This window comes from Micropterus dolomieu, linkage group LG23, assembly GCF_021292245.1.
Source record: "Micropterus dolomieu isolate WLL.071019.BEF.003 ecotype Adirondacks linkage group LG23, ASM2129224v1, whole genome shotgun sequence".
NCBI lineage: Eukaryota > Metazoa > Chordata > Actinopteri > Centrarchiformes > Centrarchidae > Micropterus > Micropterus dolomieu.
In genome coordinates, this window is record NC_060172.1 from 29,247,314 (window position 1) to 29,272,593 (window position 25,280).

At 39.4% G+C, this 25,280-nt stretch overlaps 1 protein-coding gene and 1 long non-coding RNA gene across 2 annotated transcripts in view; both read left to right on the top strand.

Annotated features, from left to right (window-relative positions):
- The window catches only part of LOC123963782 (gamma-aminobutyric acid receptor subunit alpha-3), a 14,870-nt gene extending 1,295 nt beyond the window's left edge, over nucleotides 1–13,575 (top strand). The window contains exons 2-4 of the mRNA XM_046040826.1: nucleotides 2,061–2,266; nucleotides 7,962–8,000; nucleotides 8,143–13,575. Coding sequence (XP_045896782.1) covers nucleotides 2,061–2,266; nucleotides 7,962–8,000; nucleotides 8,143–8,463 — 566 coding nt within the window. The 3' untranslated portion in view covers nucleotides 8,464–13,575. The remainder of the gene's footprint in view (nucleotides 1–2,060; nucleotides 2,267–7,961; nucleotides 8,001–8,142) is intronic.
- A 2,979-nt stretch (nucleotides 13,576–16,554) lies between these two features.
- Nucleotides 16,555–21,455, top strand: LOC123963655. Its single transcript, XR_006823235.1, has 4 exons — nucleotides 16,555–16,982; nucleotides 18,270–18,310; nucleotides 18,720–18,854; nucleotides 20,836–21,455. It is a non-coding gene; the product is annotated as an uncharacterized LOC123963655 (long non-coding RNA).
- The last annotated feature ends 3,825 nt before the right edge of the window (nucleotides 21,456–25,280 follow it).

Below are 25,280 nucleotides of genomic sequence, written 5' to 3' on the forward strand. Positions count from 1 at the left end.
CGTCTTAGTGTATTACCAACAGTAACCTTGGAAACGGTGGTCCCAGCTCTTTTCAGGTCATTGACCAGCTCCTCCCGTGTAGTTCTGGGCTGATTTCTCACCTTTCTTAGGATCATTGAGACCCCACGAGGTGAGATCTTGCATGGAGCCCCAGTCCGAGGGAGATTGACAGTCATGTTTAGCTTCTTCCATTTTCTAATGATTGCTCCAACAGTGGACCTTTTTTCACCAAGCTGCTTGGCAATTTCCCCGTAGCCCTTTCCAGCCTTGTGGAGGTGTACAAGTTTATCTCTAGTGTCTTTGGACAGCTCTTTGGTCTTGGCCATGTTAGTAGTTGGATTCTTACTGATTGTATGGGGTGGACAGGTGTCTTTATGCAGCTAATGACCTCAAACAGGTGCATCTAATTTAGGATAATAAATGGAGTGGAGGTGGACATTTTGAAGGCAGACTAACAGGTCTTTGAGAGTCAGAATTCTAGCTGAGAGACAGGTGTTCAAATACTTATTTGCAGCTGTATCATACAAATAAATAGTCTCTCACAGTGGACATGCACCTACGATGACAATTTCAGACCCCTCCATGATTTCTAAGTGGGAGAACTTGCAAAATAGCAGGGTGTTCAAATACTTATTTTCCTCACTGTATCTGGGGTTTAAAAATATGTTGCAGCCACTGCAACCAAAACATTTTGTACCTTCTGATCATTTCGACTCCAAAATATGTGAAAATAGTGCCCAGGTTTAAAAATACCGAAATGATCCCATAAGGTCTCATTGATATTACAAGCACCTCCACATCCTCACATTTATCCAACAGCAATTAATCAGCAAACAATGTGCTAATGAAGACTACCTTTCCTCTGTGATGAATACCCTAATTAAATAGAAACATAGCACACAGTTAAAATGTGGGAACAGAGTCATGTTATGCAAAATGCAGTACCAGAAATCAGATCAATCTGTCCTTAGAAAAGTGAATGGTTAGGCCCATATCAATCTTTTTGTCATAAATTCTAATTTCTCAGCTATGAGTCACTCAAATGAGTTGACCTCCCTGTTCTGCAACACAATAATAATTTTTAGAGCTCACTGTGTTTCTATTTTTAATCAGATGACATAGGTTGGACCAGATGGAGTGATTGCTCTTATGTGGTTGGATGGGTGACCATTGTCTGACCCACATTTCATTCCCAGCAGCACCAAATGTAAAGACCACGAGTAATTCATTTCAGTAGATCGAGTTATGTTTTCACTGTCACGTGTTGTAATTTAAGTCTTCAGTATAGCCAACCTTTAAATATAACTGTGCAACTGAGATGGCTTGCAATAAATGTACAATGTACAGGAAAATAGTCTCTGCTTGTGTTTAAGGTAAAAGGACATTTAGATTTTTTACAACTTGGGTCTTATTGACATGGTTTTTAATAGACTAGGACAAGGGCATCTGTGATGATGCAGCATACTTAGTGTTTATGCACTAGGGCTGCAGCTAATGATGATTTTAGTACTTGAAGCTTCTATAAATTATTTCATCGATGCGTCGTTTAAGAAGTACTTTAGCTGTGGCTATGAAATTCATAGTGTCATACAGCAAAAATCAGCCCAACAACCAGACAACTGCTTTACCAAGAGAAACATCACCCGAGTGCTATACAAGTTATACTAAAAGGTGCAGCCCCCCGACACCCAGTTAACTCATGAGTGTGACGTTACAACCCAAACTCACGGCCCAACAAGGACAAACGCACATGTGAACATTTTCAGCTGCGGCTTACTTTGGCTAGCCTTCAACTCAACAATCAATCATGATTTCAGTTAAATTCTAAAGTTGCTGTTACCTCGTCTGTGGTCCGCTGGCAGAACACCGGGTGATTTCTGATCAGGTGCTGTCATGGTATTTAGGCAAAGAGTTTCGTTTTACGGTAGACAGACTGTGATATTACAGAGTTGTTGTTTTCTTTTAGCTTGAAATAATACTAATAACTAAGTGTTTGTTTCTAAGTTTAAGTTTGTTTAAAAAAAAGAATCTGTTTACTGATGTTTTCATTTCATCCACAGGGGTCACCACTGTCCTAACCATGACCACCTTGAGCATCAGTGCTAGAAACTCCCTTCCTAAGGTGGCCTATGCCACAGCCATGGACTGGTTCATGGCTGTGTGCTATGCCTTTGTCTTCTCTGCCTTGATTGAGTTTGCCACAGTCAACTACTTCACCAAGCGCAGCTGGGCATGGGATGGGAAAAAAGAGGGCATGGAAATAAGGGTGAGTGATTCTTATTTACTTTTTTTTAATGAATGGATATGAAACGCCTGCACTCTGGTGCTGCACCAACGTTGATGATCACAAACATGTCATCCTAAAAAACAAAAAGCAACACCATTTTTCAGAAAGGAGTCTCTCTCTGCTCTTTCTGCTTATTAAACTTCAGATAAATTATTCCTGGTCTTTTGATTCGATAACCTAGTTAAAAATTCTACAAGTTACTCAGTAAGTCCTCATCTTACACTGGAGGAGCGATGAGGGCAAATTGCACTTTGGAAACACTGATAGAAAGTTCCCTCCTTAAAGCGGCCAGGAGTACTTTATAAAGACTATACAGAGAGATTTTATTTATTCATTAACAGCCAAATGGAACAGGGACAGCGGGGCGGAACAGTGAGAGCAGAAGCAGAGGTAAACTCCCAGAGACACTGGCCCTGATTTATGACGGCAGCATATGTTCAAAACTCATCCTACAGTCAGTGTAGGCTCATTCTCCCCAGAAAAGATGGCTTCCTTAGATCTAGTCTGCACATTATAGACACACTGATTAAAAAGTGTGTGTGCATTATTTACAGCAAAGCACCTGAGGCTGACATTTTTATTTTAAGCATGAAATCTTATAAAACACAGCTTAAACATCTTTAATTTGTCAATAGTCTGGGCTGTTTGTGTGTTCATGAGGATATAGGACAGTGTGTGAGTTCACCTCAAGGTAGGAAAGTACTGAGCATTTTAATCACAGTCGTTTTTTGTGTGTTGATTATTTGGATAATACAGGGGTCTTAACAAGACGCTTTTCTCTGAAGGACTCACATAAATTAAACTTGATAAGTTCCTCATGATAACCCCAGCGCCTAAATTTACCATGATTTCTGTGATGTTTTATAGCTGATCACATCAAATGAAATTGATTAGAGCCATGAGTCGGGAAGCAATGAGGGAAATTAAAGCACTTGGTTCTGAGCTGAACGTATGAAACACAAATTCACTTTGGATTGCTTCAAAGAGGCACATTTGTTCCAGTAATGAAAGGAACATATGAATTATTTTCTAATTTACGAATGGCTCAAATGATTGATAGAATAAGGTGTTTGATTGACAGTGCAGAGAAGTAGAAAATGGACTTTTCCTCCTCTCACAAAATATATATATTTACACCTATGAAATAATAATTATTAATAATTGTTTGCCCATATGTTTTTTTTTAAATCAGTTACTTTAGTAGATCCTCACATGGTGCTGAAAAGATGTCAAAGAATAGCATAAAATAAGATTTTGTGTACAATGTGCATGTGGGGTTTACAAAGTCACGCTGACTACTGAGAGCTAGCGAAAACCACCATAGATATGCATTTTGGAGGTTAGAAACAGAAGTGAGAAAATGTATTCTGTCATTACTTTGCTTTATATTGAACTACTTGCTTTTCTTTTCCTTTTATTCTGAGTTTGTAAACTCATGTTTAAGAGAAACCTGGTCATGACAGCAGCACAACAAAAAAGCGTTAAAACAAACAAAGAAAAGCTCAAAGATAACATAGGCCAGGCTATGGCAAATTACTAATTGTACAGCTAAATTAAGTATAATGAATCTATTCCTGAAGCATTTTTATTTTCTAAATGGATCAGCACATATGAACAGTGGCACTTTACAAAAGAAGTAAAACTACATTAAAAGGGTGGCCTCCTGCATTTTGTGTTGTCAATCACATTTGAAACATTAGGAAACTGTCCTAGTAATAAACAGTGGCTAGGTAGCAGTTGTTATTAAAGTGCTGCTGGCACATAAAATGCTGGAATATTTCTATCAGCCACAAACACAACATAGGGAGAAATACATTTCTTCTACTGCGACAGACAGGGCCCTGAATCTATTTTCTGCTACTAATGTACAAACTGTTTGACACAATCAGTACAGCCTTTCCAGTTTTTTATAGCCTGACATTTGGTCCTCTGAGTGATTGGCAGAAATGCATATTTTGCTGCCACAGAACTTTTCAGTCGGTGAGGATAATTTGCAGCGTTACATTGCAGCAGGGCGGAGGATTTCTCTCTCTTTTTCCCTTTTTTTCCCTCTCTCTCTCTCTCTCTCTCTCCCCTTTTGATGCCTCATCTTAATGGCAACAGCCTGGGCTACGTTCTCGGGGGCTGTGCTGAGCATGCAGTTGTCATGATAGATAAAAAAGAATGGGGTCACAGAGGGAGACGTGACACTCCCATAACACTCCCTGCTAGAATGAACTACTGGAAAGCAGACTACACATGCTTATTCCCCTTTTAATATACTGACATATAAGATAAAAAGGCACCTATAGGAAGAGAACATATAACAAGAGTATTTCCCTTTTTAGCTCAGGAAGTCCTTTTGAAAATACCATCCCTCAGTCATCAGAGGCTGGGTTTCAGCCACCACTCTTACTGGAACCAAACGATGACTTCATCGCCCCCAGGCTCCATCTTTTTTAGGACTGAAATGGTGAGCTGTAGACGAGTCAACGAGCACTAAATTTACTTTGCTGATTATGGAGCTTCTGCGCCATTTTCTTTTTTTTTTTGTTACCTAACATTCTGTTTGACAGGCGATCCACCTAATTATCTCTCCCCTCGCTCGCTAAAGGTGTGCTTATTACAGAAATGAGCAGGTAGGGAGTTTGGGTGAACTGAAAGCTTGCATATTCTTGCCACTCTGTGACACATGATTGGACACTACAGTGTTAGATATATGCTGGTTTCATCAGCAGACGCAGGAGCACTGGCTCATTGTGCTGTGGGCTTCACTGCTGGAACTCAAGTGACTACGTTTACTGACATTTTAACACAATGGTTTTAGAAAACCGAGGAGCCACAGCCTGTCATCATCATCATCAATCCCTAGGCGTCACATTTCAGCACCACACTGCTACCAACTTTACTGAGCAGGGAAGTTGCTAAGTTTTTGTTTTTGTAGCTACAATATGGAAATTTGGTGTACTCCAGGGGAACAGAACCAAGCTTCTTCTGACTGCCATCACTACGAACAAAGTCCTTATAGGCAAGTCATGCCACTCGGCCGTCATCTTGGCAACGCCTCCGGGCAGCTATTTCGGACCAACAAGACCAGGCTCCTATCTGAATGAATGGGGAGAGAGCCAGAACTGCACTTTCACAGGTCACCGGGACATAAAACTACATGAATAGAAGAGCAGTAAAATAAGGTTTAAAAAGCATTTTTCCCGACCGGTTATACTTCTACTACGCATGCGTCGCCTCTTCCATGCATGCGCAGTAAAAGTAAAACAGACCCTTAGGTCAGTGGAACCACACGATTGGCTGAAATATGTTTCCCGCTTTGGCTGTTAAAAGCAGACAATTGGCTTTCTAGCGGGAGGGACGGAATAACCCGTCGGGGCCCCCGTCGGGCTTTCCCCATAGTTGTATTGAGGACGTGACTGAGTGGCATTTCTGCTCTAAAATGTCTCTGCTACAAATGAATTTGTAATATAGCAAGATGGAGTGGTTATATTGGATTAAAAATCCTAAACCTTTTATTGCATATTAGCACCCTGGATGCAGGGATTTAGTCTGTTCAGTGTTGCAGTATAACAAGTGAAAAAGAAACACAGGAACAAGTAAAAGGAATTAATAAGTGTTGGGAGGAACCAAAAAAAACAAAAGCATGCGCGCATGCGCACACACACACACACACACACACACTTTGGCTCCCTAAACACAGTCTGCACCCTCATACACCCAAATGCTCACATACTTGAAGCTATTAAATATGCCAACACCTCATCTCCAATCTTGGACAGGGACAGGCTGTCACAAGGTTCAGTTACCCGCACACATGCACACACTGAGCTCCAAACAGCAAGACACAGCGCGGCACAATTACCCCGAGGATACTTAATCACACTCATAAAGAAATTCTGATGCAACAATTTGCAGAAGTTACACAGGCAAGGTCAGTAGATGTATTGTATTCAGGGGGTATTTGTTCCTGCAGCTAGCTAAATGACTTGTGCAAGAATCTTTGGCTGGAAGCAAATTATGTGCTGTGTCACATCGTGTTCATAAAAACATGCACACAGCCCAACGCCACATATGGTTTCCTCAATAATTAGACTATATAAATTACTGCAGAGGCCAGCCAAGCTAAATAGCGACAGAAAATTACTTTGCTTGGCTCGTTTGGCAGGTTACTGTGCAAAGAACATCCTTAATGCCAAGGACTGAAGAGTTTAGGGGGCTATGATTAAGGTCATGAGGCACATTATAGTAGTCTTCGCCTTTCCTGCTGATGTAAGCCATCGCTGTGATAGAGGAGGCTCATGGTGGTGTTAGATGTGGAGGAATCGATATCCTGGGAAAGTATCTGGTTATCCAGGGGCATGAGTGCGACTCTCTCTCTCCCTGTATTAATTGACTTGAAATAGACCCCTTCAGGCAGTGGCTCTTCAGTTTAATGCAGTCAGCTTTGTGAGTTCTCCACAAACGTTGCTGTTTTTGAGACGTTTGAATGATCGTTCCCGCATGTTGTCCTGCTCACTTGAGGAGCAAACATTGATCACGCTGTACATGTTTCCTCCTCAATCCCGCTGCTTCCATCACTTCGGAAAGAATGACCTAACATCTTTGTGCTCCCTACTGCGCATATTATTCCACTGCTTGTCACATTTGACATTAAGTGGTCTCCTTGTGCATAATAGTGACAAGATGGGCTAGTTCAGACCCTGAACAAACAGAGCACATGTCTCCTCACATGTAAAACCATTTTTCTGCCTCCATTTGTGAGTGCTTGTGAAAATTGAGGATAAAGACCAAACAAAACAGTCGGCGATGAGCTCTGTGCAGAAAGAGATCCACCGTGAAGCATTTTGTAGGAGTGGAAAGAGGGGACATTAGTTATGCTAATTTAAAAAGATGGGAGTCAAAGAAAAAGGAAGGAAAATTAAATGAAGCTGAAAAAGTAGAGCACAAATTAAAGCTGGGCTCAAAGCTAAAGCAAAAACAGTGAGCACTGAAAGTGAAACACTGTGACATAACCAACATCGCTTAGGTTTTGCTGCGGATCTTATAAAAGTGGCCACAGTAGGGATGAAGGGTGTGAAGAAGACTTGTTCTCTCACATTTAGCATTCACTGTACTCTTTTAAGCAGAGTTTAGCTATGTGAGTGTACCAATTTAGCAAATAAAACCCTGTCTCCCTGTGCGAATTCAATATGAAAGACAGTAATGATGTCTCTCTAGTTGTAGGAAGAAGGCAGTTTCTCCAGCCAGCTTGATCACGCTCAGCCTTTGTCGTGTTTGTTTTATCGCAAGCTGTTTGCCTGAAGAGGCCCGGCTGCTCTCATTGATACAGTTTGTCAGACATGTTTTCGGGCACTGTTATTCTGCTTTGTTTCTAATCCTGCTCTGTGCTGCTACTGTTAGCAGTATCAGATGCCAGTCCGGCCTGGTTCTGCAGTGATGCAAAATATAAACTGTTCCTATTTCCGCACTCTTAATTTTAGCAGCCTGATCATTTTGTCATGAATTTTTATCATGACCTTTTTTTTTTCTGCAATCCAGATTTGTATGATGCAGATTTTAATTGACAATATTTATAGTGTAAAATGTTCAAAAGTACTTCCAGCTAGATACTGATGAATAGAGTATGTAAGTTGGGTAATTTTAATATAATTGGTAAACTTTTTTTCTTTTCTACTTTTCTTTTCAGGAACCGTTTCAGGCTAACATGGCCAGGATTAAAGATATGGTTAGGCTTTTGTTTTGTTCTTGTGTGTGTCGTGTCTCGTGGTGTTGCTTCTATTTCCTCTTTATGAGTTCAAATGGAAGTATTGTTGAGTCTGGTGCTTCGCTCCTGACAACCTTTACTTTACTGCCTTCTTCCTTTTCAGAGAAGAGAATCTGCGACTCTGTCCAAAAAGGCAAACAACACCTTCAACATTGTTGGAACCACCTACGCCATCAACGTAGCGAAAGACCAAGGTTTGACGACCATTTCCAAGAGTGCCCCCGGAGCATCGGCTAAACACCCCTATCTCCATAAAATGGACGACCCCTACATGGAGGCCAGGAAGTCTTACAACCGTGTCAGCAAAGTGGACAAGATATCGCGCATCATTTTCCCAGTTCTGTTCTTCATCTTCAACTTAGGCTACTGGGCCACATATGTCAACAGAAAGCCCGCTATCATGAAGGCAAACAACCTAAACTGAATTTGACCAAATGTTAAGCTTGATCTGGTTTGGAAGGTAGAACGGTTTGCAGGAGGCCAAGTCCATCACATCTTTGTGTGTGTGTGTGTGTGTGTGTGTGTGTGTGTGCGCGTGCGTTTCATGTGTCTGTCCTTCCTTGACAGTTTGATATTTTGCACGTCTGTGTAGATGGATGGCAAATTTTAACATACAGTAGATTCATCTATAATAGTGGACCTTGGAGGGAGCACATTCTCACATCAGACTGTGTTTGTGTAGCGTTTTCTTTTCACCCCCCTGCACACTTAGCTCTGGCCCTGTTCCCTGTTGTGAGTATCCAAGTGTTCCTTTGCTGTATCTTGATGCTTGCGGTTTTGTAGAGTAGTCAAAATGTGTTTTCACTATGTTTTGACATGTTTGCGCTTTGCTTGTAATAAGTTAGAGCAAGCATGCCTTTGAAGTTGTCATTGTAGCTCATTACCAATGATAAGGTTCTGACACATCCATCGAGTTAACAACATGCATGCACGCACGCACACACACACACACACACACACACACACAGAGACACACAGTGATGTATCAGAAAATGCCAGAAGAGTCATTCCTAGGTTGCTTTACTGTGCTCCGTTAACCGGGGGCAGCCTGTATAGTTCCATAGGAACATCGTTAATAAAAGTCGCTGTCTGGCCTTTAGCTCACGCTGAATCTCAGCAGACCCAATGCAGTATCAACTGGAATTGTTTTCGCGTCCCGTGTGGCTGCCTGTACATTTTCTAGTCCAGTGGCTCTTGTTGTTTTAACTGGCTGAGTATGTTCATCAACAGAGAAGCTATGTGCCTTGGTGAATACAAACATGATAAAGAAAAAGGCTTTGACACCCTCACACTTGCATTAACAGCACGCATATGCACAGTGGTCAGTGTGCATTTTACATGCAAACTGGTGTCCACAGGCTGCATGCGCTGCAGTATGTGGCTGTGCCCCCACCCACGGCCCATGGGCATGGGCACCGAGTGTAAAATTGCCCATTAGTTTAGAAGGTTAGCAGACCTCTGCCTGTGAAAAGATGAAACAAAGAGATTAAAGGATCCAGCGTAGTCCAGAACAATTATTATGTGCATTTATGTTTTGGCTCATGGTGTGGCGTCTCCATGAGCCGAGCAGTCAAAACAAACTACCACCATTACCTCAGACTGAAGTTGAATTCTGAATTACATTTTCCATGGAAATGCAAATAACACTAGATGTTTTATACATTACGTAACACCAGACACTCGTTCTTTCAGTATATCATGGTCAGGCACCCTGGTGCCTTTATTTCTTTTTTTTTTTATTTCTTTTTTGTTTTTGCATCAGTCAGTGTAGCCGTTTTTAGCTCCGTTATGAGTTTTCTGCCTTTCTGCCTCGTCATAAGCAAGATTTAGATTCATGTTGTACTTTTGCCCTTTTATACTTTATTGTGTAAAGTATAGTGGTGTTGATTTGATTGTCTACATATGCTGTACCGTTTTGTGTTTTAAAGTAGACAACAAAAGCCATTTTGTCACAGTCATACAGTTTTTCTAAACAAATGTTGGAAGCACTGAATCGTCACTGAAGACTATTATACTGCAACATGCTATCAAATCAGTAAAACGATAAATATTAACTGATTTCTCCAGCAGTGAAATAATAAATTAAATGTAATCGTTGTGATCACACTCAAGAACAAACTAATGGTAAAGCTGATTATCTTTCCAACAAGTTAGTGATGTTTTGCAAATCAGATTAGTCTCCAGCTGTGGCAACTGTCTCCAACTTTTGTTTTCCGTTTGTTAAAAGACATCTGTATTTTTTTTTATGTGTGGAATTTGGTTCGTGTTTATACAGATGCTATATGATTCTAAAGCAATTTCTGTTGCTTTTTTGCTGGATGCACTCTGGATATTTTGCATTATCTTAATTCTAGACTTTTTGATGAAAACTGGGCTCCCAACATGCAGTGCATATCTTCAAAATGTATCTTCAGTGGTTAACCATAGGAGAATGAGTGAACTGTGTCGTGGCCTCTTTAAAAAGGTGTGTTAATAACACAAACCATGTACAATGTATCAGTCATATGTTAATGCATGACAATCTGTACACATGTATGTCTGCAATCTCCAATAATGGTGTGTTTCACACTAAAATAGGGCTTAGTATCAATGTTTCTGTAGTTCATCCCATCTACTCATCAATTACCTACTCATACCCCCAGCAACATTTGCATAAACACACTTAAACTCCAATTATTTGTGCATATTGATGTGATGATAACAATTTACATTTGGCACAGAGTTCTGAAAGTGTTTTTACCCTCATTTGGAGCGCACAGATTTTAGGGTAAATTCAGTGTAACACACACAAACACACACACAGAGCCGGCTCTTCATCCATTTCCGTTACAAATGTTACAATACAAAATGTGGAAAAGGGAAGTCTGCTTGTATACATGCATGAAGATGCTTGGCCAAAATAACTACAAATCTTAAATTTAGTTCCCACCTTGGAAAATACATTTAGATCTAGGACTGAACAATTAATCAAAATCTTATTGAAATCGCAATATGGCAACCCGCAGTTTTCGAATCACAGGAGGCGCAATATTTGTTAAAAGCCGTGTGTGTGTCAAAATACCATTTTAAAGTATATATTGTCACGCAGCAGAGATGTCCTGACCTACATATCTAAGAACCTTTGGTACAGATCCTTGTTTTTAAATGCAAAAATGATCTTTTACTCCCAAGATCTCAAATCATATCACAACTGCAATATCAGTCAAAATAATCACAATTACATATTTTTTCAAACTTTAGATCACATTTCAAATGAGTAATCCAGGTTCAGCAAAGATATAACAAAATAAAGGATAATTTCTGTTTTGTTGTTCCCTATTGTTCAAGCTTAAAAGTTGTGATAGGTGGCAACAGTCTCACCAACTCAACTCTTGCAGTGATTTAAAAAGAAAATTTCAATTGTTGTTAATTAGACACTACCACCAATCAAAACACGTGTCAAAGGTTTTCATCCCACACAAGCATGTGGACCATAGAGACCTTTGAGGACACATTGTTGTTCATTACAGACATCCAGAGACTTGCAACACAAATGGAACAGCATTATTTTTCTCCTTGTAAACCATTTTCAGATTCAAAACAATAAACACATTATTTTCTCAGACAAGAACTGGGCCGACATGATAAAAATACTATAAACTCTGGATGAGATTCGTGAGGACCTGGTAAATTTTGTGTGTCACGTTAAATTACAAACCAGTAGAGCATTTAAAATGTTTAATACTTCCACATATTGTTCAAAACCACAATCAGAGTATGGTTTACTGTGAGACACCACGTCTCACCACGACTTGATTTTTATCATTTTGTCTCAAATAAACTGATTCTTGATACACATCTGCTGAGGGTGTTTAAAGCCTGCTGGCGGCAGCTAATTCCGGATCTAATGACACAGAGCCCTAATGTTTATGCATGATTCCTCTGAGTAATGAGATCGAGGTACTGAAGGTAGTTATGAGAAGCAGCAGTCGCAAAGTATTTCAGTTGCGTTTGTGAAATAATTTGCCTCAAATACAGTCGTCCCTGAGTGACACAACGCATAAATCTTGTAAAATGCGGTGACCAAAGATGCTTTCACATGGCAAGTTCATGCGTGTTCAGACTAAAATAATCCATTTTAATCCCATCCACATTGAAAAAGGACTTTTATGAGTAACTCGTAAAAATCTATCAATACTTCAACAGATTTATACAATTCTTGACAAGATAGCGATGTGCCCCATAAATGTATATGACCAAAATATTTATAGAAAGACACATAATTTGTTTGATCCATTTCATCTGTGGTATTACTTTGGAATGTAATCTATACTTTATCATTCATAATCTCATTATATAAGTCATTATACTGTATATTCATATTTAAGTCTTTGCGTCAGACGAACACTTTGACCCATTTCCTGATCTGTATGCATCTGTGGGTAACAAAAACATTTTTTTTTTTAAAACAAAGGGGGAAAAGACACTTACAGAGCCACAAACACAACCTCTGCCCTCTGCGGCTGAACTACAGTAGAATCGCAATCATCCAAACTGCTTACACTGATGGCCATAACAAACAAAACATGCAGTAATGCAAAAATAAGATATGAACGATCAACTTTAAAAGAAGAAACTGTAATAAAACAGTAGTTTGACGAGTTTGCATGTACAACAGGTCAAGAGTTTGTGGTAATTCAGGATTATTATTTTTATTTTTTTTATTATCTTCATTCCTGCAGGGTTTTGATAAACACCAAGACTCTACTGTATTGTTGCCATTTAGCTTTGGTTAGGATTGTGTTATTCTTGTGGTAAATCTTTTCCTCACAGGGCCAGAGTTAACTTCAGCAGAAACATGCCATCCTATAAGCCACAGTATATTAAGAGTAAATTACTATAGGAATATATTTATGCTAGTACAGCATTAAATATTATATGTTTTATACGACATAACCTCTACAGCAATGACGCAAATCTCTTGATGGGTAGAAAGCCGTAGACAAATAGATATGCTGAACAGAGTATTATAAACTAAATGGCAACAATTCTATTTGCTCAGAATAGTGTTACCGAGTTGTGAATTTGTAGATATTGTGAAATCAATTCCAATCGTTTTTGTGAATATTGATATGTCATGTCATTTATTTTTACATCTGATAAGTACCGCTGTCTTACACTGATCTCTGTAACACTACGTGTTATGGTATTTAAAGATGTACAGTAGAGATAATATTCATCGAGCTACTTACGAGATCAGTACCTTGTGTGCACTTTTCAAACCTAACTGTGAATTAGCAGCAGTCTGCAAACGGAGTTGTACACACTGTGTTCTCTCTCCAGCAATTTCACTGCATGTCCCTACGCATTGAGAGATCAAAGACTTCCTCCACAAAGACAGCTCCGGGAACATAGTGGACTTTTGTGTTTTTGTTGGGAAGTTGCTCTCTGCAGTATATGCTCAGTGACTGGACTCTGTATGTTGCCCTCTGTCGTTCATGTTCTTACTGTATGAGATGTAGCGAATGGATGGGGATTAAAAGGACGTTGTATTTTGTCTTGGAGTTATCCGGCCCTTCTTGGTCACATTCAAGCCTCAGAGGTGCAAATCTTCAACTCCGTGCACCCATCTTATGTTGCTTTGCTCATCTGAAATGTATTTTTGTCTGATTCTTTGTGTCTGTGCATGCGAATTGTTTTGTTTATGGTGTTTACACCAGGATTTGTTGGATAAAAATCAAGCACTACAGTGGGAGGATATCCTACAGGGAACTAAACAGGTTGCACACATTTAAATCAAAGAACAGCCAAGTAAAATGTCTCATTTTTATTTGGTATATCTCTGATATAGATAGATATTTCTGTGAAGTGCAGCATCAACATATGTAACTCAATATCTGAGGTCTACTGTACATTACACTCAAAACAGGTAGACTAGGCAAGACACAACAAGGAGCTTAAGATTTAAATAAGCTCACCATTTATGTAACTAACGTTGTGCCTTGGTACTATAGTTTCTTAAACCTGCAGTGCGGAACTTTTGTCGCCCCTTTCTGATGGTGAGTGTAATTACACAACTCTGTCGACACGTGCTGCTGTCGCTACCCGCTTAAGCTATGGCACACTAGTCACTGCTGATTGTCAAAACACACCTCACTACCGGTTTGTCAGCACCAGATTTATAAACTGCGCTATACTGAGAATACAAACACATTTGCCTGGAGGTGAGAGGCTTAATCAGTATTGTGTGAACTCATTTGGCAAGGACTTGAATGTAACGGATGTTCATTTATTTGTAAGTACCGGATTCCAGCTTTAACATTTGATTCCCGTCCACCAGTAATTCATCGTCCAAATCAGTTTCTTAAAGCAAAATTTTTATCCCAAAAGGTATTTTAAGGGGCAGGATTTAATAAGTTTTCTGATGAAAACTGCGAGTAGACACACAGTATAAAGCTGGAATGCTGTAGTTAGTCAGAGAGTAATATTTAGCTTTTGTAGATCCTAGTATACCTGTTTTCAGGCTGCACTTTTGAACTTTGGCTAGAAGGGTCTGCAACAATTCACCCATTTGACTTCATAAATGATAAATGAAGTATTATAAGTAAAAACTGCAAATCCTCAAAGCCATTCTCTGTGAGAAAACTGCCAGAAAATTCTGACAAGCCTTAGTTTTTGTAGCATCAAACATAACAATATCACCATCTGAACCTGAGATTTCCAAACTGCAATGGGATAGACATAAATAGTGTAAATAATCAAATAATCATTAAAAGTGAAATTTACTCAAGTCTGCACAGAGCAAAGAACAAATGAGAGGGGTTTCAATGTGAACATTACTGAATACTTCCAATTAATAAAGGCTGTGCTGTTGTCTACAGACTTTGAAGGTTACTGTTGTTGTCTGGCTCCGGTCCAGTCCTCACTGCCCTGTAGGTGCCTTCAACTGCACAGGAACGCTAGGCTATTATATTTAAAGCTAAAACACCTCATTTTTCTCAGCACGCTGGGGAAAATGAGCTCTCTAAAGGCTCCCCACTTGGACATATAAGGTTGTTTGCTTGCTTGGGCTTGCTATGATAAATGAAACAATCCATTATAAATTCACCAGCTATTGTTCATACAAGCTCTTGGACCATATAGCTCTTTGTGTTTGTGAGCTGCACCACTGTTGTGCTTATCTCCCTGATCTCACAGGAAAACACTGAAAAAGCAGACACATTTGAGAATGTGATCACAACAAGACTAAAGACCATCTCCTACTGGGATACTAGCTCTATTAGTACAACACGCAGAATAAAGTGACCATTACTGACACAAATCTGCAATGCAAATCACTGAATTATTGTTCAGTTTGAAATATTTATAAAAAAGCAATACCAGAAATGTACAACACATTACTAGGTGTAAAGAATCATATGGCACAAGTGTTAATACATGATACATATGATATGTATATGTACGTAAATTATAAGAACCTGGGCAAAATAATAAAGTACAAAACGCCTAAGACATAATGCCCACAAATGTATTTTCGTCCCCATTAATTGTTCGATTCTCTAAAAGCCACTCGGGGGGGTCTTCGATCTTGCAGACATGCAGTTCTGCACAGGGAGCACCACCATTACGCTGCAGCCAGCTGGGGGGCACTTGTGAAGCAGTTCAAACGGTGCAGAAACACGTCTTAACCATTCAGTCAGCCACCTCACATGGAACTGATTAATATGAATGCCGAACATACAAGGTTGGTATTTTGCGTGTGAGGCCCGGCCTCATTGAGTTCAGGCCTTGGTGTCACTCCGCAGAAATAATGAAGTGACACTAATAAACTCCACCCCACGACAATCACATTAGGCAACCCCATTATGTAGAATCCGCTAAAGGACGACATGAGCTGCCATTTGGCTATTACAAGGCACCTCCAAACACTGCGGAGAATAAACTAATAATCTAATGAACTGTGATGGAAAAATGTTAGCCCAACAATCCATCTGATATGCAGCAACCAGCAAATGTAATCTGTGCAGTAAATAATTATTATCTAAAGCATATTAAACTCAAATGCATGGCTTAAAGCACACAATCTCTACTTATGTAATATTATGCAGACCTTAAGTATGTGGATGTGACGTTTAAGTTGGCAATAAGTGCAGCTGAGTGTAGCAGCAGCATAAACTACAGAACTGAATATCAGCACTTTAGATGTAATCATGAAAAATAGTACAGGAAGCTGTCACATTAACCCATTCCTTTGAGCTGAAATATTGTGTGCTACAAAAGGCTTCGAGTTTCCCATGAAGCCAATATGGAAACAATGAGCATAATATTTCAATTAACTCTGCACAAGACAACAGCTACATTTACATCCTGAAAACCTAAAAACAACAACTACAAGCTAAAAAGAAAATAGCCACAATTGGACAGTTGGAGTCAAATGAGTAACGTTAGTTAGGCTTACTCAAAACCCACCACAATTTAAATAGCATGAAAGCACCATAATGCGCCAACCACATAACAACCAAAAGAACTTCTCACTTCTAGATCTTTACACAAAATTAAAATGAAATGATAGCAGCATTGCAGCAGAATTAGAAGTTAGCAGGTGCCAAGAAAGTGAACACAAGGAACTCCAGCAGCCATTTTGCCAAGCACACAAACAGACTGAACAGGGTAAAGACAGGACTCAGGAGATGTAACTATATGCTAGCACAAGCGCAAAATATTTAGCCTACCTAACTTGTTTAAGTGAAGCACTCAACCTCGGCGACTTATTAAGAGCCTGTAGTCCCGGGCTGCAGACAGCACGACAGGAAAACTCCCCTTTCAGCTTAAAGTTTGGGTTTGAGGCCTACAGGTGACAAATGCAGCACCATGAAGAGCCTCTGATGGTGGCAACCCCCTTGGCTAGCAGCCAGGCCCGGTTACTCCTCCACAAAGCCTTCCTGAAGACACAACTGGCAGCAGGTGAGATAATGAATTAATAGGCAAGCAGCAGAGGCAGCAGCAAGTTTTTGTAGTATTAACAACAGCATAGTTTGCTAGCAGTGGGATTGAAGCAAAAGAGTGAGCAGGTATTGAAAGCTTAAATGTACTGCCTTTTTCCAAAGAGCGTGTTTGATGTATGCCGCAGCAAATAACCCGGACCCTGCTTGAGAGTAGCAGCTGAGAGTTGTCACCCTGAACTAGCACGAAGTGTTCACTCCATACAATGGGCCCCTTTCACAGTAGACCTTTTACAGTAGTAAAAGCACAGCTAATAAAACTGAAGATGTCAGCTATTCTATTCAAGCCTCATAAGATTTATTATTTACCTTTTAGGCTACTTTACTTGAGTAGTACTTGTACTTTACTTCCATTAGGCCTATATATTTTTTACATTTACTTGTACTATATTTCATAGTTAGTTCAGTAATTATCTTGGAACAGCGGATAATACTAATGTAGAAGTAAATATGTTGTACAGGGATTTAGCCTACTTTTTAAGTTGTCTCTCAGAGTCTAATTGGACTAGTTTAACTTTCTTATTCAACAGCACATCATTACACCAACCATCCCTCAGATATGGCCAGAAACATATTAGTCAAGCCAATAATCATCCAAAAATCACAAGATTCCATATACAGGCAAACCAACCATGTAACGTTAAGTATATAGGTCATAACTATCACTAAAAGAGGATTTAGCACGATTAATTTTCTTTACTGGGTCAAAATATGTACAGTTTAGGTATCACTGACCAAAATCTATGACTGAAACAAACATATAAAATTGACACTTTTATAGCATGACTAATTCATGTACTAATCTCTCCATAAAATTATCAGATTATTTTGAAATAACTTTTTTTACAGATTGAAAATTGTCAGGTTAGTCAGGCAGTTTAGATGCTGGAGACACCACATCAATGTGGACTGACATTTAATGAGTCACTCATCTTTCAACATCATTCAACTTCTGAAAAAGCTTGACTTTTACTCCCACTCATGTCTCTGACAACGACATGTTAGGCAGTATTATTATCTTTAATTGTAGCCGTGTGGTGAGCCCGTTTGGTGCAGTGTCTGCTCAGTGTCAAATCCAACTGTTCGCTGCGGCCTGCTTCTTTCCGCTGCTCTGTTTCAAAGAATTGTTACCATTAATACTTCCATCAGAATACATTTAATCCCATAGGTACATGATCCTTTTCAACAATTTAGTCTCTTCTAGGTCCAGTGTCCACTGTGAGCCTAATGTTTGACATTATTCTTTCAGCCACTTGTCATTTGGAGAAGTGAAATAACTTATCGAGTGAGGTAAGATGTGTCTGTCCCTTATAGTGCTTTCCCAATAATATGGTCTGTACAAAACATACAGTAAAGTACCAAATCAGAAATGACTTGTTATTTACAAGGTAATTATTGATACTAAACATAGTAACCATTAAATATAAAGAAGATATAGAAAGTAGTAGTAGTATATAGAAAAATAGTGATAGAAAAATTATCCAAGAGTTACAACAGAAAATGTTCCTGCATATTACTACGTACCATGTACGATGTACTGACTACACTATTACTGTTCATTCAGTAGGTCAGTATATTAACAGTGTAAGTCATTGTCAAGACTTGAGTGATTTATTATAGTGCTGTCAACAACTCCACTATTGTATGGGGTAAAACTGGACCATCCCGCATATGTTTACTTTGATTTCTTCCCCTCTAGGGCCCCTCTACTTTGATGACACCTTGTAATATTTGCACTTGCCTCATTTACTGAACCTCGGCCCAGCCCTGCGGTTTACTCTGAACAAGACACCGCTGGCCCCCGGTGTGCGCTGCCTTTCAGCCATTAGTTAAGGTACTGGCACCCTGCAGGCAAAGTATCTGCCTGCGGGGTTTGTCGGCTTTCATAGCTTTGTTGTTAATTGGGTTGCTTGTTTTGAGTTCTATTGACAATAATACTTGAATTGTCTCCATTCTTCCAACTAGTCTCATTCTACAAAATACAGAAGTGTTAGAGGATTTATATTTACTGGAATCTAATAAATATTAATCAGATCAGTGAAACTATTAGTGTGCCATGCCCCTCCAGTGGCTTAAGAGGTTCACAATGTGTAATTAGGAAGACTCCAAAACCTGAGAAAGTTGCAAGTTTGATCGATATAGAGGTACTAACAACAAACTCCAGCACTACAATGTAAAATGTTGCTATTCAGGTATATTTAGTTAGGATAAAAGTACTTTATGTAATGTATGGCCTTACCTCTGCAGTACTTTGTCAGTTACAGCAGCTAACATTAGGTAACCTTAAAGTTTGTAAGTTAAATCCCAGTATAACAGTTGCTTTAAACAAACAAAATTTATCAGGCTGCTTTGTGGATGAATTGTTAATTGTGGGATTGATGCATTTGTTAATGTTGTTAGAGTTTCCTACAGCTGCGATAGGGCTGGGCAATAAAACAATAATGAAAATGATCACAATATAATTGTCCTCAATAACAATATGACAATTGTTCAATAAATGTTCAATAAATGTTTGATTTAATTAATTTGAATCACAAGCACGTTAGCACAAAATTTTTCCATTAAGATATTTATTTTGTTGAGGAAAAGGAACTGAAAAAAACATTTTTTCATATTGTTTTGGATTTATCAAAATACCTCGGATTTGTGAAGTGATCCACTGTTTGGCATCAAGTATTTGTCATGTTCTGACCATAAAGAAAAGTGTAAAACTACAATTAACTGTTGGGTTTCTTCATCTTTCACTCAGGAGCAACAATCAGCCTTTAAACATGAAAGAAATAATGATTTGACATTTATCGTGATAATTATCAATATCGACTGATGTGAAATTTTTAATCATTACCAACATTTTTGGCCATATCGCCCAGCCCTAAGCTGCAAGTAGATCTTACTAAAGAGTAGTTGTAGCTGTTCTCTCAGATAAGTGTGTGTGATTGTCATTTCATCTGCCTGGGAAGAGATTGCCTCATAAACATTGATGATTTCTCAAGCATACGAGAACAGACTGACTGGTCTAAAGATTACGATAAGGCTATTCATCTGCCTTGCAGTTGTGACGCTGCACTCTGCTGCCGGGACAAGCAAAGACCCCATGGCTTCAGACTATGGATGACTAACAAATGGGTTTGGGAATAAATTTGCTATGACCAGAAAAAAAAAAACTTTCATGCGAGAAAAGTTTACTTCAATGAGGTTTCTGAAATACAAACATATGAATAGTGGGAGACATGACTTGACTCTCCTGAAACCTCTGCTGTTATTTAACGTTTTCTCAACAGAGATATTGGGTTTAGCATCATTGAGTTATAACAGATCCAGTAGAGCTGAAAATGGAATTGGTTAAAGATCTGCCTCTACTCAGCCTTTACTGTATCTTCAGGAGTTTCATTTAAAATTCCACCCCATGATTTTCAGCTTAGGTTATGCCATCGATTAGCGAGTTAAAATTGACTATGTTGGCATGTTTCTCAAGCACACTTGCCAGTTGTGGTACATTAGATTAGCAGTGGAGTGGAAAGATCAGATGCCTTGCAGTCAGTTTGGTGTATCCTCGTGGAGGAAGCAATTCGACAGCTGTACTTGTCCTTGGGAAGATTACCCAGTACGAGCAGTAGAAAAAGAGAGTCAGAGTAGACACTTTATAAAGATGATGAGAGAAAATGAAATACAGCATATTGTAAGTAATCAGAAAATGGATTGGTCCTGAATTTTAATATTTCCAGTGACTTTTGTGGCTTATTAGAATGGCTGGGGGATTAGATTGCAATAAGATGTATCACATTGACTTATAGCTTTCTTCTTTTCCCACACAGGAAATATGTATTGTTCTTGGCTGGTCACTGTTTGGACTGTGCCGTTGTCAGCTCTGCCTGACATTTGTGTAGTACGGATTATAATGTGGTTCAGTGAGCTATGCACAAATTTCAGTTCTGATGGTGCCAACCTCTCCAGTTTGGGTTTTATTGTCTGTGTGCCTGAAGTCAGCCCACATCACATCTCCTGAGATGATACCCTGACATACTTACCCATTCAACTCCCTTCCTCAAAACCCCCCGACCTCCCCTAGGAGATGCATGGATGAGCAGGCTTATTCTCCTCGTGGGGTGTTCCCCATGCATGACTGATGTTGAGATTAATATCCTTGACTGATTTCCTGCTCCGCAGTGAAGAGAGGAGTAGGCCTATCAGAGCACAGCCACCCACCTCAGGAGTCTATTGATTTTCGCACCATTCTGACAAACAGAAACCTCCTGGACCAACAAAATACTGTCTTACTGTCCATTTAGATGCCACCTCTTCAGGTCTACATCAGATTTTTTTTAAATAGCTCTGTTTGTCCTTTGTGTGTTTTATCAAAATTGAGTCTGCTGGTGTTCATTGCTAACCGTATCCACTTAAGAATATGGGAATGAATAAAATATACACAAATTTCGCTGATTTGAACTTTTACCTTTTCCTTTTTTTTATTTAATAGCTTCTTCTGTAGCAGTTCTTTCTTCCTGCAAATTAATATTTAATAAACTATAAACTATATAACTTAACAGGTTAGCAGTGGCTTCCTCCCGCCGTCCAAAGACATGCATTCTAGGTTAATTGGTGACTCTAAATTGCCCCTAGGTGTGAGTCGTTGTTTGTATATGTGTTGGCCCTGTGGTGGAATGGTGGCCTGTCCAGGGTGAACCCCGCCTTTCGCCTGATGTCACCTGGGATTGGCTCCAGCCCCCCACCGACCTTGTACACAGGAAAGCAGTTGACGATGGATGGAGGTAAGCAGTGAAGAAAACCAACCAAAGCAATAATAAGAAGCATAATTTAAAAAAAATCTTAATCATGATGAACATTTACTTACCTTGATTCAGAAGAATCAATCAATTCTGGCAGCTGCACAGTGTTGACTTCTCTTCTGTATTTGCAATGTGAAAATGATACTGACTATGAAAATAAAATGCTGTTTGCAATCATATAAGTGCACATTAAACAGCTAAAGAGCTAGAACCATATCACCAATAGGGCTGTATTCAAGAAGGTTTGGATTTGCAATGAAGTGGTGCTTTTTCAAATATCCTCCAACAAGCCTCATGTGGAATGAATGCTGTAATCCACATAGACGGGAAAAATGGTAATATCGCCCCCTGGTGACACAAACAACACTGGGAAAAAGGCTTGTTAAAAACGTTCAAATTCAAAATGAACATTCATTTTGTTAAGATAGGGATATTTTATGTTTGGTGTTAGGTTTCATCTCAGGTCCAGGCGTAAGCTTACAGCGTGCAGAACAGCTAAGTGCAGACAGCACTGACAAGTGTGATACAGGATTTTGTGCATCTCTCTTCTTGTGTGTCAGACATAATCCATTTTATATTTGAACAAGGGGTTGATTCAGTTGTGACAACACTTGGCTCATATTTTTTGCAGTATGGAGAGTCAAACCAGCTTTGAATCCTAATGCTTTTGGGTTGACTGGGAGCTTAAAAACTGACATGCAGCTCTGTATGAGCTCGAAAACTAACACTTTCATCAAGGACGAGTAGTCTTTATTATAGATAACAACAAAGCAATCAACAGTCAATAACCCAAACCAAATAGCATCACGATAGTGAAGGAACATGGAGGACAAATGACACATAGGGCCAGTAAGTGACGTGGTAAAAATGACCAGGGGAATGTTCGGAAGATCCTGTGTACAACATTGCATAATTAACAAAGCACAAACATACAAAGTAAATATTAACATAAGGCTGTGAAGTATGACAGGCATATCATTTGCATACTGTAAGAGTCAAACAAATCTCAAGCGTTTCTGACACATGGGTACAGCTATATTTAGAGAATAAATATCAAAATGATGTATTCCTTCTTGGAGAAAACCGAGGATAATGTTGAAAACAACCACTTTTAGGTGGGAAGAGCTGTTCAGAAATATTCATTTTTCTCCATAGGCAGTGATCTTCTGCTTTCTCTGTTTCCTAACAAACAATGCAGGCTTGAACCTATACGAACAAACGCAGAGCACATTAAGCAGCTTGAAGATATCTGGTCTGTGTGAATGAAGCTGTGCTGCTGTTTTTTTCTCCCTGTTCTTTCTCAATCCCCTCAATCTTCAGCTAATTTCCACCAAACCTAAAGGGTCACAATTTCACCGAGTTGCTCCTTTTTCTTGAGTAGTTCCGCATCTCGAGGCAGGAGACCAACTCTTTATCGCTCAGGATCAAGTGCTTGGAGCCCAGTTGGTCTTTAGCCTTCTCTCTGCTCCTCTCCACATCCTGAAGTGAGGGAGCCCACATTGGCTTGTAAACTGAGTCAGGGAAAACCCTTATTGGCCTGAGAGAACATACTGTATTACCCTGTTAAGAATGTTGAATTGGGGATGCATTTTATTTTTCTGGGCAGAAAGTGATGGGAAAGAGTCTGCTGATGAGACAGTTTCCTTATCAAATGACAGCGGGCCCTCGAGCTGCTCAATGGAGGCCTGAATCACCTCAGCAGCCTGTTCTTCTAGGATAAATGTGGTAATTTGGTGCAGCTTTAATATCCCCTTTTCTACAAATATGAGCCTTAATTATGAAATACAATTGAAGGGGTCACTTTGATTAGTCAGATCAAGTCATTGCACCTAGATCTATGTGATGTAAGTAGCCATAGACTAAATTGGAATAAAAAAATTATGTTCATATTGTATATAAAATAAAGGGATCTTTGCCCTCACAGGAATATCTGACTGTTTATTTTGAAGTCTACTGAAAAGGTTCATCGTACTGTGATTGCATTCCCGCTCATACATTTATTTATGTATATATTCATTTTGAACTCTGTTTCCCACCTCTTGAGTCCTCTCTGTGCACAGAAATTGCTTTTTGATATAAAGCTCATCTTATTTATGCAATCATTCTCAAGACTGGATGCTGATTACACACTCAGGCTCAGTGTATCCACTGTACGGGCAGTACAACCAAAACAGAATGCCATGTATTCCCTTACTGTGCATAGTAAAGCAGTTTTGGCCACAATTACAACATTTCAACACAGAGTCATTTGCACTCAGACCGCTGGACCTGCGCTACACTGAGTGCTGCTACACATACACTAATGGAATTATGTCAGTGTGCGGTTACAAACCGAGCACTGGCCAACCAAAGCGGTTGGGAGAAGCTTTTTCACCTCTCTCTTGTATCCCCAAACGAGTCCACGTCAGTCTTTTCCTGAACCCTCGTCCAGTCCACTCCATCTCCTGTTGCGTGTTTGTGAAACATATTTGCCAAACTGAAGTGAATCCCAAACCAATTAGTGTGGAGAGAGCGTACGTCACCACCCCCTACTACGATGGAGACACAATGCCAAATGAGCACGGAGGAAACCAGCTCACAAATGAGTTCTCAGTGGACTTTGATATTGGCAAGTATGTATTTTGTTTAATTCACTTCAATCAGACTTGGCTGCCTTTTCCTCACACCCAATGAAGTGATTTCAAAGAAAATATTTAGGTCCCATCATAATCCAAATCCTACAACCTTCCTATGTGGTCCTTGATCATGTTTGTCCCTATGGACAAACTTAAGAAGGATATGTGTGATGTGATAACCTTCAGTTATTTAGTGCATTTTTTAGGACAGTTAGTCAGTGATGAAGGTGTCCCACAGTTACCAGTTCTTTTATTGCTTAATGCTCATGACACTATGCCATGAATTGGCAGTGGGTATGGATAATGAAGTGTTTGTTTTCACAAAAACAAAATCGTGTCTAATAATTAACTGTATAAGAACGACAGTATATTTATGTAACTAAAACATTACCTCCACATATAATCTCACCAGTTACCCATTACTTCACGTTTAACATTTTTTAACATTTCAGATTGTCCTGATGGTGGCACTATGAAAAGGTTCTTCATTCAACAAAATCACTCAGTTACAGAAAATACTGTATAAATGCATAGTGTGTTTATGGGGTTTAAAAGTTTAAAATTTGGCCTCAGGGTAGTGCTTGAAAACAGGCCAAAGGGTTACCAAAATGAACAGGTGTCCTGCTCTTGAGAGAATAAATGCGCACAGAAAATGGTATTCTAATCCTCTCAGTAGTTTAAGATAAACTGGCCACAGACAAACAAACTGATGAAGACACATTGCATCAACGGTGGAGCTAAAACTGTCTGAAACCTGAGTTACTTTATTCTGTCTATTTTGGCAACACCAGGTGAGTATATGCACAGTATATGCTACTCTAAAATAAGTGTAACTGGCTCACATTCAATCTCTTTGTA